Source organism: Heteronotia binoei, chromosome 2, assembly GCF_032191835.1.
Source record: "Heteronotia binoei isolate CCM8104 ecotype False Entrance Well chromosome 2, APGP_CSIRO_Hbin_v1, whole genome shotgun sequence".
In the NCBI taxonomy this organism is placed as follows: Eukaryota; Metazoa; Chordata; class Lepidosauria; order Squamata; family Gekkonidae; genus Heteronotia; species Heteronotia binoei.
This window is the reverse complement of record NC_083224.1, coordinates 182,349,644-182,364,846: the sequence shown is the minus strand read 5'-3', so window position 1 is coordinate 182,364,846 and position 15,203 is coordinate 182,349,644. Positions and strand designations below refer to the sequence as shown.

General features: G+C 43.7%; 1 protein-coding gene across 1 annotated transcript in view; it reads left to right on the top strand.

The window, feature by feature from the left end:
- XPR1 (xenotropic and polytropic retrovirus receptor 1) overlaps positions 1 to 15,203 on the top strand; it is a 174,376-nt gene that overhangs the window by 145,859 nt on the left and 13,314 nt on the right. Inside the window, exon 12 of the mRNA XM_060232604.1 lies at positions 12,236 to 12,402. Coding sequence (XP_060088587.1) covers positions 12,236 to 12,402 — 167 coding nt within the window. The remainder of the gene's footprint in view (positions 1 to 12,235; positions 12,403 to 15,203) is intronic.

Sequence of the window (15,203 nt, the reverse complement as noted above, 5' to 3'; positions counted from 1 at the left end):
AGGAGATTGTGAGCCGCTCTGAGATTCGGAGTGGAGGGCGGGATATAAATCCAATATCATCTTCTGTAAATGGAGCCTAACTGCGTACCAAATCCTCCTACAGCCATTTTCACGCATGAAAACAGTGCAGCAACGAGCCACATTGACCTTTAGATCACTTTGGAAAGTGAGTTCCCGAATCATACATGTGACCTCAAGTCGTGTTGGGGGACCCCTAGCCCAACCCCCAGTCACAATTATCGTGTCATTTGGCCCAAAGTTTCTCTGAAATCTATGCCCTCTCAGCTCAGTTTTGTTTTTATGCTGTACCAGTGGCAGCAATGACTTGAAATTGCAAGGAAAGGTAAAGAAAATCAAATTTAGTTTCTCCTGCAAACAGATGATGGGTAGCAGGTGTTTAAGCACACCAGCTTGTCCTTAGTCTGTTTCATATGCTTTTTAGCTTTCTAATGGCTTCATTAACATGAACGTCCACTATCAGAAGCTGTATTTGTTTGAGGTGCACACAGATGTAAGCATAACCGTACGCAGCAGGTATCTTTTCTTGTGTTTGGATATGAGAGGCACTTTGTGTGGGTAGAATACCAATGCCCTGATTTTCCGGCCTTCCAAACATTACTGAAGAGGACTTGCTAGGAGTCACCGGTGGGGACTGAGATATAATTGCTTGCCTAAAGCAACAGCATCTTTCTGTTACACCCACTGAATACTGATGAGGAAACAGAATGGGGAAGAAAGGTATCGAAGTGAATCCCAGAGCCAAGAATCTGGGATGAGGCAGGAGGCCGGTGGCACCACTGTGGGCTTTTAGGGTGCAAGACCAGCAGGTGTTCATGGGTTCAGGGAAGATTTGTAGTGAAGCCTTGATAGGTAAATGTTGGGTTACTCAGGTGTGTAAACAACCAGAGGGCACAGTCCAACCCCAAAAGCTGTGGGAAAGAATCATGGCCTACAGGTACAGAGGCAGAAAGATCTGTTTCCCCAAATGAACACTTTCTGGCTTGATTGCTAATGCGGGACAAGCAGATAATAGAGTTCTCTGTGTCACCGACTCCCTTTCTTACCATCACTTGCTTTTTTGATAGCCCTTTTTGGAAAAAAAAATGTAAACTTATCTGGAGATGACCTTTGAAGTATGATTGTGTTTTTTTCTCGCTCTAGTGTTTTTTACTGTCCTTCCCATTAAAAGATTCCTAGAGCTCTGAGGCTGCTCTGTGTGACAAAGCTCTTGTCAGTAGTAGAAGAAGATATTGGATTTATATCCCGCCCTGTACTCTGAGTCTCAGAGCGGTCACAATCTCCTTTACCTTCCCCCCCCCCCACAACAGACACCCTGTGAGGTAGGTGGAGCTGAGAGATCTCACAGAACTCGCCCTTTCAAGGACAAATATGCGAGAGCTATGGCTGACCCAAGGCCATTCCAGCAGCTGCAAGTGGAAGAGTGGGGAATCAAACCCAGTTCCCCCAGATAAGAGTCCGCACACTTAACCACTGCACCAGCGTTTCCCATTTGCAGGGTTGCAACCTGGTACGGGCCACACAAGCCTCAATGCCGGGTTGCCAGGGGCGTTCTGACTGCCACCACCCCCTCCCCTCTCTATTTATCTGCAGTGCCACAATGCGGCACCACGCTTCAGCCCCTGCCCTTCACACCACCGACTGTAGTAATCTCTGAGCGTCCTCCAGGAGGACGCTCAGAGAGCGCTACAGAGACTGCGCTGGCCAGAAGCCTTCCCCCAAAGGGTGCACATTGTATATAAACCACAAAAATTAGATAATCACTATAAGTAGACTGCAAAATGTTCATTATATTCATTGTAAATAAATGTTGATAAAGGTATTGCTCCACTTAACCTTCTTTTCTAAAAACTTTTCTTCTTATCGAGGGCTCCCTACATTAGTGAAATTGACACACTGGGGACCAAATAGAGAGTTCTTCTGGGGAAGATAATATGATTGTCCAAAACAGGGTTTGATCTAGGGGCCCATGAAGAGAAGATCAGAAGAATTCATAAAGAAGACCAGCTTCTATAATAACAAAGACTGTTGGTGGAGGTTTTCCAAACTTGGGATCCGTCTTGGTTCAGCTCTTGCAATGCCAGAAACATCATACTCTAAGCTGGTGTTGCTAGTGGTATGGACTCTTTATGAGTATTTTGAAAGGTTTTTGATGTTACAACAATCAATACAGACAACACAGATGGTTGATGTTCATTAACATTTATTTACATTGAATATAGTGAACATTTTACAGTCTACTCATAAAGCTCTTGTCAGTACAACAGCGCATTTTGTGGCTCTGAATTACAGTAACATTCTTTGGGAGTTTGAGAGAAATACCATGAACTTCAGACCAAGTATATAATATAGAAAAACAAGAATGTGCCATCCAGTCGCAGCCAGGCAATGCCAACCATGAGGTGTTAAGAAGGCATCTTTTTAAAAATAGATGATACAGAGAATTCAACTGTTGCTGCAGCCTACTCTAGGAACTGTGTCACGTTATCCAAAATCCCCTAGCAATGTATGGTAAATGTCCACAGTCTTTTCTCTGGATATCAGAAAACTATACCATATCCCTATTTTCAAGCCACATGCATTTGTCCTGCAGTCACGGATGATAACAGAACCAGGTTGTGTGTGCATCTGGGGCATGATGGATTTCCTGTGGCATGTCAGTGCAGTGGCACCAATAGTTTATTCCAGCATAAGCTTTTGTAAGTAGGAACTTATTTCGGTGATTTATGGTTTAGTGTGCATCCAGAAAGCTGAGCTCTGTCTCACGAAAGCTTCTGCTGGAATAACTTTTGTTAATCTTTAAGGTGCTACCGAGTCCTGTTTTATTTTGCTAGTGATAAAACCCCATCGGGAACGATCACCTTGGTGCATTGTAGGAATTGTGCTTATAATGGTCTTCCTGTGCTTTCAGTTTTAACAGTGAAACACAGTAACAGAAAAATGGGAAGAGCTCATGTGGCTTTGCCCTGCTTTTCAGTATTACTGCTTTCTGTTTTCCCGAGATACTCAGAAGTGTCTAAGAAAGTATATGGGGGTGTGGGGGTGCCAGTTGCTAAGCACAGAAGCCTAGCAATAGGAAACCAATTAAAGATGCAATTGGTGCTCCTTGTCTCATTGCACCATCCTCTTTTTATTATAAACTAATTTACAGGCAACCTGCAGCTGTTTTCTCTGGGAACTGCTTTGATTAGAGGTTGGTTAGTCCCTACGGCCACATTCACATGAAGATAAACAGCACTACCTTCTGTAGTAATTCAGGGCAACATGGCACATCTCTTCATATTCACATATGTTTTAAGAATAAAAATGCATGATACATCCCCCCCCCCCCCCCCCACAAACACTCCGTTCACAAAGTCATGTTGTAGGTATCCCAGGATTTTGTCTTTCTTGCAAACCAGCTACCCCGGGAAAAGAAATAGTTTGCTGCACTCCAGTAACTAGCTATCCCAAGAAATAGAGTATGCCTCCTAACGAGGAGCCTGTATTTAGAACCACGGAATGGTAGATTCAGAAGGGGTCTTAGAGGACATCTAGTCCCAACCCCTTTCCTTAGTGCAGAAATACACATCTATAGCATCTCCAACAGATTCTTTCTAAGGACATCCAGTGAGAGAGTTCGCCACTTCCGGAGGCAGTCTGTTTCACAATTCTTAGTGTTAGAAAGCTTCTGCCAGTATTTAGCCAAACTCTGTTTTTTTTGTAATTCCCCACTTACATCCATTCCTCAGTTTAACCCCATCACTGCCAACAGTTCTGACGTTAAAGAGCCTTGAGGACTTAAAGTACCTTTCTAATTGTGACGTTACTGTTCATGTGAGGGAACGTGGCTGTTTTCAGACTCTGACCCATGAATTTGGCAAATGCTAACTTGGGTGGGGCATGCGTGAAACAATGAGAACATGCCATACAGGATGTGGGTGTAGTGTAAATATATGACAAAGGTTTCAAAGTCTTAACATTTAAAATCCTTTTTGTTTTGTCATTGCTTAATTAAAGACATTGGATCCCATCCCACTGAAAATACCCAGTAATGGAAGGATTTCTGTTAGCAAAGGATGACTTTCTCGTTTCTCTCCTCCTGCTGCAGCCCAAAATGTCCCCTCCCAAATTCTACTTTTGTGGGTGGGGACCCTGTCCCAGAATAGTTTAGAAGGGAAGTCAGAGGTCTGCAGCCTTGGGATGGGTTCAGTGACCCCCTTCATTTTGGGACATCTTTGGTGGGATTCAGCCTACTATAATTTAGTGTGTGACTGCATCTTTAAAGAATTCAGAGCATACTTGTTGGTTGTGTTGTTTTGTTGCCTTTACTCTTAGATTTCTGTAGATTTATGAAGAAAGGTTAAAATGCTTGGAGCTCTTTAGCTTTGAGAAACATCAACTGAGGGGGTGACATGATAGAGGTTTACAAGATTATGCATGGGATAGGAAAGGTAGAGGAAGAAGTATTTTTCTCCCTTTCTTACAATGCAAGAACTCGTGGGGCCGTGGGCACTCAATGAAATTGCTGAGCAGTCAGGTTAGAATGGATAAAAGGAAGTACTTCACCCAAAGGATGATTAACACATGGAATTCACTGCCACAGGAGGTGATGGCGGCTACAAGCATAGTCAGCTTCAAGAGGAATTGGATAAACATATGGAGCAGAGTCCATCAGTGGCTATTAGCTACAGCGCATTGTTGGAACTCTCTGTCTGGGGCAAGTGATGCTCTGTATTCTTGGTGCTTGGGAGCGGCAACAGGGTGAGGGCTTCTGGTGTCCTGGCCCCACTGATGGACCTCCTGATGGCACTTGGGTTTTTTGGCCACTCTGTGACAGAGTATTGGACTGGATGGGCCATTGGCCTGATCCAACATGGCTTCTCTTATGTTCTTATGTTATAGTTTATTCAATTTATATCCCACCTTCCCCACTGAAGCAGGTTCAGGGTGACTCACAATTCATAATTATAAAACAACATCAGTATAAAAACATTAAGTTAAAAATAATGACCAGGTGCTAATTACAGTACAATCAAATAAATGTATAGATAAATGGCAAGATTCAAATAATTTTGGTAAACATCCTTCACATCTAGTGTCTAGGTGATGGTATAGCAGGTTTGATATTACAGTCATTTCAGCTAGTTCCAGATATATATGTGTGTGTGTGTATATTTATAAATAAATCTAAGAGGGAAAGTATGCATAAAAATTATGTAATTGTATATGAAATTTGTATCCTGGTTGGTTGGTTTAAGCTGAGCCGACTGAAGCTGAACCCAACGAAGACAGAGGTCCTTTGCCTGAGTCGCGGCAGCCTGGGCAGGGAAATCCCCCTGCCAACTTTTGACGGGGCGTCATTGACAATGGTGTCCAAGGTCAAAAGTTTGGGGGTGCTATTGGAGGCCTCCCTGATGATAGAGGCCCAGATAGCAGCAATTGTGAAATCCGCCTTCTTTCACCTTAGGCGGGCGAAACAGTTGGTTCCTTTCCTTGACCATGGCGACCTGGCAACAGTGATTCATGCAACGGTCACCTTGAGACTGGACTACTGTAATGCCCTCTACTTGTCGCAAACCCAGAAACTTCAGCTAGTGCAGAGCGCGACTGCTACTGGGGCAGCCCAAGTGGGAGCACATACACTGGCTAACAATAGTGTACTGGATTCGTTACAAAGTGCTGGTTATTACCTTTAAAGCCCTATATAGCCGAGGACCCATTTACCTGAGGGACCGTCTGTCCCCACACGTACCCCAGAGAGTGCTGAGATCTGGATCTCCTAGTGTTCCCCAGGCTGAAGGAGGCGAGACTGTTGACCACCAGGGATCGGGCCTTCTCAGTGGCAGCCCCCTCCTGGTGGAACCAATTGCCAGAAGAGGTTAGGGCCTTGCGGGACATCGCTCAGTTCCACAAGGCCTGTAAAACTGTTCTCTTCTGGCAAGCCTTCAGTTGACTGTAGGGGAATCCTGGAAGAATCTTGGAACAACTGTCATCTTGAGAATGAGTAACATCTAATCTAACACCAACTGTATACTGTTTTTAATTTATATTGTTTAATGGTTTTATTGATTTTATGATTGCGATCATTGTTCTATGATCTGTTGTAAGCCACCCTGAGCCCGCCTTGGCGGGGAGGGCAGGGTATAAATCAAATTAAACTTATCCTGCACTCCTTAACTAGTGCAGGTTCTCAAGTTAGCTGAGTGTGTGTGCACATATGCTATAACTAGGTTACTATGCCTTTTCTCTGAAGGCCTTGCTGGCAATGAGAGACTGCTAGAAGGCATGACCCTTAGCCTGCAGTCTGGAAAATAAGATCGGCAGGCGATAAATTTCAAGCTATTTAACAGGGGAAAGGGGATTAACAGAAGTTAAACAAATAAAAACAAGTCTAATTAAACAACAGAAATGGTCTTTGAAATCCCTTTAATAATGAGCCTTTAAGCATAATAGATAAGGAAATTCCTCAGCTATGTATGGGGCAAGCTTGATTACAAATGCAAATATCATCTTTGTCCCTTCTGATTTACCAAACTAGCTAACAGTTGAGTCATCTTGATAAAGAGTTCTGTAGAATTTTGATTTACTCGCTGGAAGTGTCTCATAATGTGAGCCTAATACACTCGGAATTCGACTGCAGGCCCTGCGTTACATTTGAGACAAGTGTTTGAGCAGTGTGTTTGTTTATAAGTCATCAGAATATCAGCAAGCTCTGGTTGGGAAATCAGTGCTATTTTATTAAGCTTCTTGCTGTCCTTTTCAAATGAATGTTACAGATAAACTATGTTGTCAACTCTGTGGAAAGAAAAAGAGGCAATGCTGACCAATAACGCTATTTGGTGATTAAGCGCTAATGAAGACCATAATATATCTCCACCAGAGCATTGTGTGGTTGCAACATGATTGTAAACCTCGGTTATATTAAACAGGCAATTAATGCAAACTTTGGATGTGCAGAGCTGGCCTTACATGTGACTACCTGGCACTCTGTTTGCCCCTCCCCAGCACACCTTGTGCACATCTGAAGGGGTTAAATGAGCCTTTTTCCAGTAATGCCATTAAAGGTATTTTGAAGCTTGTTACTAGAAATGTGCATTTAACTTCCTCACGAGTGCCAGGCATCACACAGAGGCAAGTACAGCCAATTTTACACATGCAAATATACTGCAGTATAAATTCTCTGAGGTTGCAATGGTAAAGATGGTGGATAAGTCATCTTTGTTGCATCCTGGCTCATCTCCAAATTATAAGCCACCGAGGTGTGTAATTTTGTTATTACTTAAACAGATTGTATTGTAATCCTATGTGTTCCACACAATCTAGGTAGCTGGAATATTTGAATGTTCGTTCAGCATGCAAAATGTTTGTATAATAGAGATGGTACAGTTGAAGCAGCAGTGAAACTGAGCCGATTCCCTGGAGAGGCAGGTTTTTTAAAAAAAACCTCTCTCTCTCTCGGCTTGACTTCGCAAACGAAGATTTAAGAAAGGTGCAGTAGTCCACGTCTGCTGCAGGCTTGCTGGTGGCTGACAAGACCAATGCGGGACAGGCAGGTCCGGCCACAGTGGCTGCAGGGAAAAGTCTGATTTGGGGTTGGTGCTGTAGCAGTACGATTCTTCCTCTGTCTCCTTTTGTCCTCAAGACCAGCTATGCGTGCGTTCTCAAAGGAAGAAACAGCCTGGTGGATGGTGTGCCTCTATGCTTTGCGATCTGAGGCTAGGTCAGACCACTGGTGATGGTTAATGCAACAGGTACCAAGGGATTTCTTCAAGGAGTCCTTGTACCTTTTCTTTGGTGCCCCTCTATTTCGATGGCCGGTGGAAAGTTCGCCATACAGGGCAATCTTGGGAAGGCGGTGGTTTTCCATCCTGGAGATATGCCCTGCCCAGCGCAGCTGCGTCTTCAGCAGCAGTGCCTCGATGCTTGTAACCTCCGCCCGCTTGAGGACTTCAGTGTTGGTCACAAAGTCACTCCAATGGATGTTGAGGATGGTGCGAAAGCAGCGCTGATGAAAGCGCTCAAGGAGTCGCAGGTGATGACGGTATAAAACCCACGATTCGGAGCCGTAGATGAGGGTTCTCATCACAACCGCTTTGTAAACATTGATCTTTGTGCCTTTTTTCAGATGCTTGTTGCTCCACACTCTTTTATGCAGTCGGCCAAATGCACGGTTTGACTTTGCCAGTCTATTGTCAATCTCCTTGTCGATCTTGGCGTCTGATGATGCGCCCCAGGTCTGAGATGATGCGCCCCAGGTAGCTGAACTGCTGGACTGTCTTCAAAACTGATTCACCCACAGTGATGCAAGGAGGGTGGTGGAGAACTTCTGTCTTCTTCAGACTAACTTCTAGGCCGAATAGCTTGGCAGCTTCTGCAAAGCAGGACGTCATATGCTGCAGAGCTGATACCGAGTTGGAGACACGTGCAGCATCATCAGCAAACAGTAGCTCTTGGCTAAGTTTTTCCATTGTCTTGGGGTGGGCCTTTAGCTGCCTCAGGTTGAACAGGCTGCCATCGGTGCGATAGCAGATGTAGACACCATCGTCATCATCTAAATCTACTGCGGCTCTTTGAAGCATCATGCTAAAGAAGATCGTAAAGAGAGTTGGCGCGAAAACACAGCCTTGCTTTACACCTGTGCCTATTGGGAAGGGCTCTGAGAGATCATTGCAGTGTCTGACTTGGCCTCGCTGGTCTTCATGTAGCTGGATGACCATACTGAGGAACCTTGGGGGACATCCTAAACGTTCCAAGATTTGCCACAGGCCGTTCCTGCTAACGGTATCAAAAGCTTTGGTAAGGTCGACAAAAGTCACATATAGACTCTTGTTCTGTTCCCTGCATTTCTCTTGGAGCTGCCTGAGAACAAATACCATGTCGGTGGTGCTCCTGTTAGCTCTGAAGCCACACTGGCTCTCTGGGAGGAGTTCTTCTGCAATGGTGGGCACCAGTCTGTTCAGGAGTATTCTGGCAAGGATTTTGCCTGCGATGGAGAGCAGGGTTATCCCCCGGTAGTTGGAGCAGTCTGACTTTTCCCCTTTGTTCTTATGTAGAGTAATGATGATTGCATCACACAAGTCCTGTGGTAGTTTGCCTTGTTCCCAGTAGGTGACAAATACTTTGTGAAGTGTGCTATGTAGTACTATGCCCCCATGCTTCCAGATCTCTGGTGGGATTCCATCGACTCCCGCTGCCTTGCCACTTTTCAGCTGCTTGATGGCTGTAACAGTCTCTTCTAGGGTGGGGATCTCATCCAACTCTGTTTTCACTGGCTGAAGTGGGGTGAGGTGGATTGCTGAATCTTGAACTACGCGATTGGCACTGAAGAGAACCTGAAAATACTCCGACCACCGGTTCAGTATGGATGCCTTGTCTGTGAGGAGCACTTGGCCATCTGCACTACGCAAGGGATTCTGAGCCTGACATGATGGACCATATACTGCCTTCAGGGCTTCGTAGAACCCTCTTAAATCACCAGAGTTTATAAAAAACCATTAACTAAATAAATATAAGAGTACAGCCATTCAAGGTCTCAGGGCAAACAGACCTGTCTGACCTGTGTTTTTAGACTCCACTAAGATCTGTGTCGGCCTGCGTTATGACCTCCTTGGGTCTGACCAACTTTCTTTAGCTGTTCATGTTCTACCCCATTCTAAAGAACTGCTGCTCTTGTCCTACCTTAGAACCAGCTTTATCAACGAACATGATTTGAGGGTGTGTTCCTCTTCAGTTGTATCAGGGGCTCTGGTGCTTCAGCAGTTATAACCGGCTGTGGCCCTGAACAAAGGGAGGACAGTGCTTTCTGCATATAGAGCATCGGGGTTATTTTTAAGTTTGTGAAGAGGTGGAAGTGAAAGGTAAACATGGATGCGAATTGAAATTGGAGGCAGGGTGAGCCAAGGGTTTTTTTTTGGGGGGGGGGGGGGTTTGTGGAAGTGAGTATGTGCATGTCTTCCATTTTAAACACTGCCATTGGTTGTCTGACCAGACAAGTGTCAGACTCCCATCTGGTGAAGTGGAGCTCTCATAATGGAGAGCTGCTGCCACAAATACATCTGTTACTGACTAATTTGCCACAAGATTCTTTGTTGCATTTTTTGTTCTTCCTTAGAACAGAAGGGTTATTCTCTCTGTCTCTCTCTCTCTGTCTCTCTCTCTCTGTTTTAAAGCCTCAGTGTATTCAAGTAGAAAATCTAAGTGCAATCCAGCCTAGATGCACTTGTGTACTTGGTCACTGCCCTTCATAGCCCACCTGTATCATACTGCAATTGCCAAGTGGAGTGTGCCTTCATTACGTGTTCTCCACTGAACATTTGCTTCTGAATTGTCTTTCATATCCAGCCATTCAGTTCCACCTACTGGACAAAATTATAATGACAGCATTTTGTGATGTCTGTATGTAATGTGTTTCCTGACTGGTCAAAATACTCTGTCAATTCCTGCAAGATAAACTATATTATTGATTCTGTACAGCAGACCAGTATTACCCTCTTTTCCGTAGTGGCACATTGCTGGGGCCTTTGCTCCCAACGTTGGTTCACCCGGCACCCTGCTTGTAAGCTTTAAGCTGTGATTTACGTGGGCATTTTGTTGAGTGGGCATGATTGAAGGGGGCGGCCTGTCTGAGAACCTCATGCCCTCTCCTCACATCTCTTAGGTACTGTTTCAGTCTGGAGAAGAGGAGGTAGAGGGAGGGCATGGTTGCTTTCTTTGAGTATTTGAAGGGCTGTCCCTTAGAGGAGGGCAGGGAGCTGTTCTTGTTGGCAGCAGAGGAGAGGACTCACAATAACGGGTTTGAATTAAGGACAGGAAGGTACCAGCTGGATATTAGGAAAAACTTTATGACAGTAAGAATTGTTCAACAGTGGAATCGGCTGCCTAAGGGAGGTGGTGAGCTCCGCCTCACTGGCCATCTTTAAACAGCGGCCGGACAGATACTTGTCAGATACTTTAGGCTGATCCTTCATTGAGCAAGGGGTTGGACTTGATGGCCTGTATTCTCTGACTGTCTTTCTAGGTAGGATTTAGCTGATTTTAGGAGTGGGTTTTTTTGCTGCTGCTGCTTCACTTAAAATGATTACTTTACCTGTTACTTTTATTGTTTGTTGACCCCTCCCGCCCCCCCCCCCCCCCCCCGGCCGCTGCTTCTGTTAGTTTTAGAGAGCCAGTTTGGTGTAATGGTTAAGTGTGCGGACTCTTATCTGGGAGAACTGGGTTTGATTCCCCACTCCTCCACTTGCACCTGCTAGCATGGCCTTGGGTCAGCCATAGCCCTGTCAGATGTTGTCCTTGAAAGGGCAGCTGCTGTGAGAGCCCTCTCCAGCCCCACCCACCTCACAGGGTGTTTGTTGTGGGGGAGGAAGGTAAAGGAGATTGTGAGCCGCTCTGAGACTCTTCGGAGTGGAGGGCGGGATAGAAATCCAATATCTTCTTCCTCTTCTTCTTAAGTTACTGATATGTATTCTGGCAATGGCAGAGGAAGGTAAAGGAGATTGTGAGCCGCTCTGAGACTCTTCGGAGTGGAGGGCGGGATAGAAATCCAATATCATCTTCTTCTTCTTCTTCTTAAGTTACTGATATGTATTCTGGCAATGGCAAACCACCTCTGAATGCCTCGTGTCTTGAAAACCTTACAGGGTCACCATAAGTCAGCCGTGACTTGATGGCGAAAAAATAAAATAAATTTTTTATGTCTAGGGGAGGTAACAAATATTTTAAATAAATGAACTGTGCCCTTTATTAAGATTCAGATTCATAGCTTTCGAGATGCTTTTTTCACATGTGAATAATGGTGTGTGTGTGTGTGTTTTGAAAATCGCTATTGATGTTTATAAAATGCACAGTACTTCATTTCATCCCAGCCTCCCTCCCAGAAGCTCAGAAAGGCACACATTATTTAATTCATTTTATCATTGTAACACCCCTGCAAGGTAGGCTGAGAGAGGGCATAGATGGCTTATAGTGTCCTCTAAGTGAACTGCTTGGCCAAGTAGGGATATTAACTGAGTCATTGCGTGATGTTCCAGTCACTGCATGATACTGCATTGACTTTAAAATTCACATTTTTGTGGTTTAAATGTTCAGAATGTGCATGTTCTTCATGTAAAAATCTTATTGACATGTCTGCCAAAACGAGTCCTTTAAGCCCATAATTCTGGCCACTTCATTTGAAAGAGTGGGTCTTTGCATAAAGTTGCTCTGTTTTGCACAACATTGTTTCCTTCTTTTTTTGTAGATCAAAAACACATCGACCAGCGAGTGTTCTTCTACCTGTGGATCGTCTGCTATTTTATCAGCTCCTGCTACACTCTTATTTGGGACTTGAAGATGGACTGGGGTCTTTTTGACAAGAACGCTGGTGAAAACACCTTCTTGAGGGAGGAGATTGTCTACCCACAAAAAGTGTGTATGCAGGCTGTTTTTGCCGAGATGCTTGTAAGCGCTTGGGAAGGTGGATTGTGGGAACTTGACTGTATCATTAAGATTTTTTTTTCTGGTCTGGGCATCTGTTTAAGCCAAAGAGTTCAATCTGTGTTTTACAGGGAAGAATGTTTAAAAATTCTCTGCAAAACGAAAACAAAAAAACCTCCAAAAACAAAATTGGGAATCAAAATTGTATTTTAAGATGTGTGTCAAAAACAAACAGCACAGCAAATTGGTTGGGGACAAAATAGTTTTCTTCCTGTTGTCTCTACCAAGAGTTTTATTTTTTAGTACAAAGGATTATTGGTAATGTGAATCCACCACCTGCAGTCTGAGGTAATGCAGTCCATTTTACCACCTCAGCATTCTGCCACCTCATTTTCTGGCATTTGTAAAAACTGGGCCTTGAATAAGGTGAAATAAAACAGCTTTCTCCTTGGGAGTTCTAATGATAGTATAGGGCTAGTAATAACAAGTGGATGACCCACACATGCAAGGAAGTGGGGGACGGGGGTCGTAAGAATGAGAGAAGAAATTCACTTTCAGCCGATGAATGGGATGGAGAAAGTAGAGAAAGAAGTACTTTTCTCCCTTTCTCACAATACAAGAACTCGTGGGCATTCAATGAAATTGCTGAGCAGTCAGGTTAAAACGGATAAAAGGAAGTACTTCTTCACCCAAAGGGTGATTAACATGTGGAATTTACTGCCACAGGAGGTGGTGGCGGCTACAAACATAGCCAGCTTTAAGAGGGGATTGGACAAAAATATGGAGCAGAGGTCCATCAGTGGCTATAAGCCACAGTATATATATATGTGTGTGTGTGTTTGTGTGTGTGTGTATATATATGTGTGTGTGTGTATATATATATATATATATATATATATATATATATATACACACACACACGCACGCGCACACACATACATTGGCCACTGTGTGACACAGAGTGTTGGACTGGATGGGCCATTGGCCTGATCCAACATGGCTTCTCTTATGTTCTTATGAATGGGCTGAAACGATTTCATTGCCTGGAAAGAAGCAACAATGAGTAGTCTTTGTTGTGAGTATCACAGTTCATACAGGGAGAAAGCATCTCTGTTTGTGAAGAGAATTTAACGATTAGCGCTATTAATGCCATCTGGGAATCAAAAATTGTATTTTAAGATATTTTAGTAATGTTTTATGTATTAATTTAAAATTGTTGTTCAGTTGTTTTAATTGTTAGCCGCCTTGAGCCCAATAGGGGAGGGTGGGATATAAATGAAATAAATAAGTAAAAATAAGAGTTTCAGAATCATTACCTTGAACTGAACCCAAAAACAAATGATCAGCCAGAAAAAGTGTTTTAGAACCAGAATAAATGTACAAATCAGCTTCATCTAGGCCAAATATGGGCTGCCATGCTTTGCGTTAATGTTTCTGAGTTGTCTTCAAGGACAGCCTTACATAGAGTGTATTACAGTAGTCAAGACAGCCACATAGGGAGATCAACTGAGTCCAGAAAGGGGGCGGGGAAAATGATCTTGCCAGGTGTAACTGCAAAACACTCTTCGATACATTGGCTCCTTGCTTTTCCCTTTGGTAAGTCAGGCTCTGAGGGAAAAAAATGAGGTGTTTACTGAATTTGATAAAAATAGACTTACTGGATTGAAGGCTAACAAAACAAATGTCAGTTTGAGAAATAGCTCAATCTTCATTCAGCTTCAGCTATTATTTCTTAGCTATTTGACCATAACAGTGGGGTTGGAAAAAAAATTAAATCTGCTTTGCTTTGTTTTTAAAAAAAATATAAACTAGTCACAATTGATACTTGATAAACAATAATCAAGGTAAAGGGAGTACAAAATATGACATACCTTACCATGGTTGTTCCATGCAAATTAACATAGTAAGCCAATTTAAGTATAAATCACGACCATCTTTTCTATAGAGAGCTGAAAGTTTAGCATATAAATAAAACTCTTTTACTTTTTCCTCAAATTCCCATCTTGCTGGAATTTTCCCTTGCTTCCATACCTTAGAAAAGGTTAGAACAAAACAGGAGTCAAGTGGCACCTTTAAGACCCACTTGATTCCTGCTTTGTTCTTCTACTTCAGACCAACACGGCTGCTCACTTGGATCTATCTTAGAAAAGGATAATGTGGCAGCAGAAACAATACACAGAGCAAGTACCCTGAGCTTCCTTGGGATTAAAGGTAAAGGTAGTCGCCTGTACAAGCACCAGTTTTTTCCATCTCTGGGGTGACATCACATCACAGCATTTTCACAGCAGTCTTTTTACGGGGTGGTTTGCCATTGCCTTCCCCAGTCATCTCCACTTTACCCCCAGCAATCTGGGTACTCATTTTACCGACCTCAGAAGGTTGGAAGGCTGAGTCAACCTTGAGCTGGCTACTAGAACCCAGCTTCTGCCAGGATCGAACTCAGGTCGTGAGCAGAGCTTGGACTGCAGTACTGCACCTTACCACTCTGTGCTTTCCTTGGGATTAGAACTATATAATTTAACAAATATATTTCCGGCTTAATTCTAATAGTTAATCTTTGTGGCTTCTGTGTAGCCTTACATGGAGCTGTGCTTATGCAGGCCTGCTGCGGAGATTTCTTCTACAAAGCTCTCTAGAAAGTTGGGAACACTCAGTCTTCTCCCCTTATGGACAGCCTCCTTCTTGCCCTGCTGACACATGGTAGGGTGAGCACTCCTTCCAGTGCTTTCTTCACTGCCATGGAGGTCAGACATCTTTGCTCTCTTCAGTTTTTTCCACAAGTTTTTTTTAAT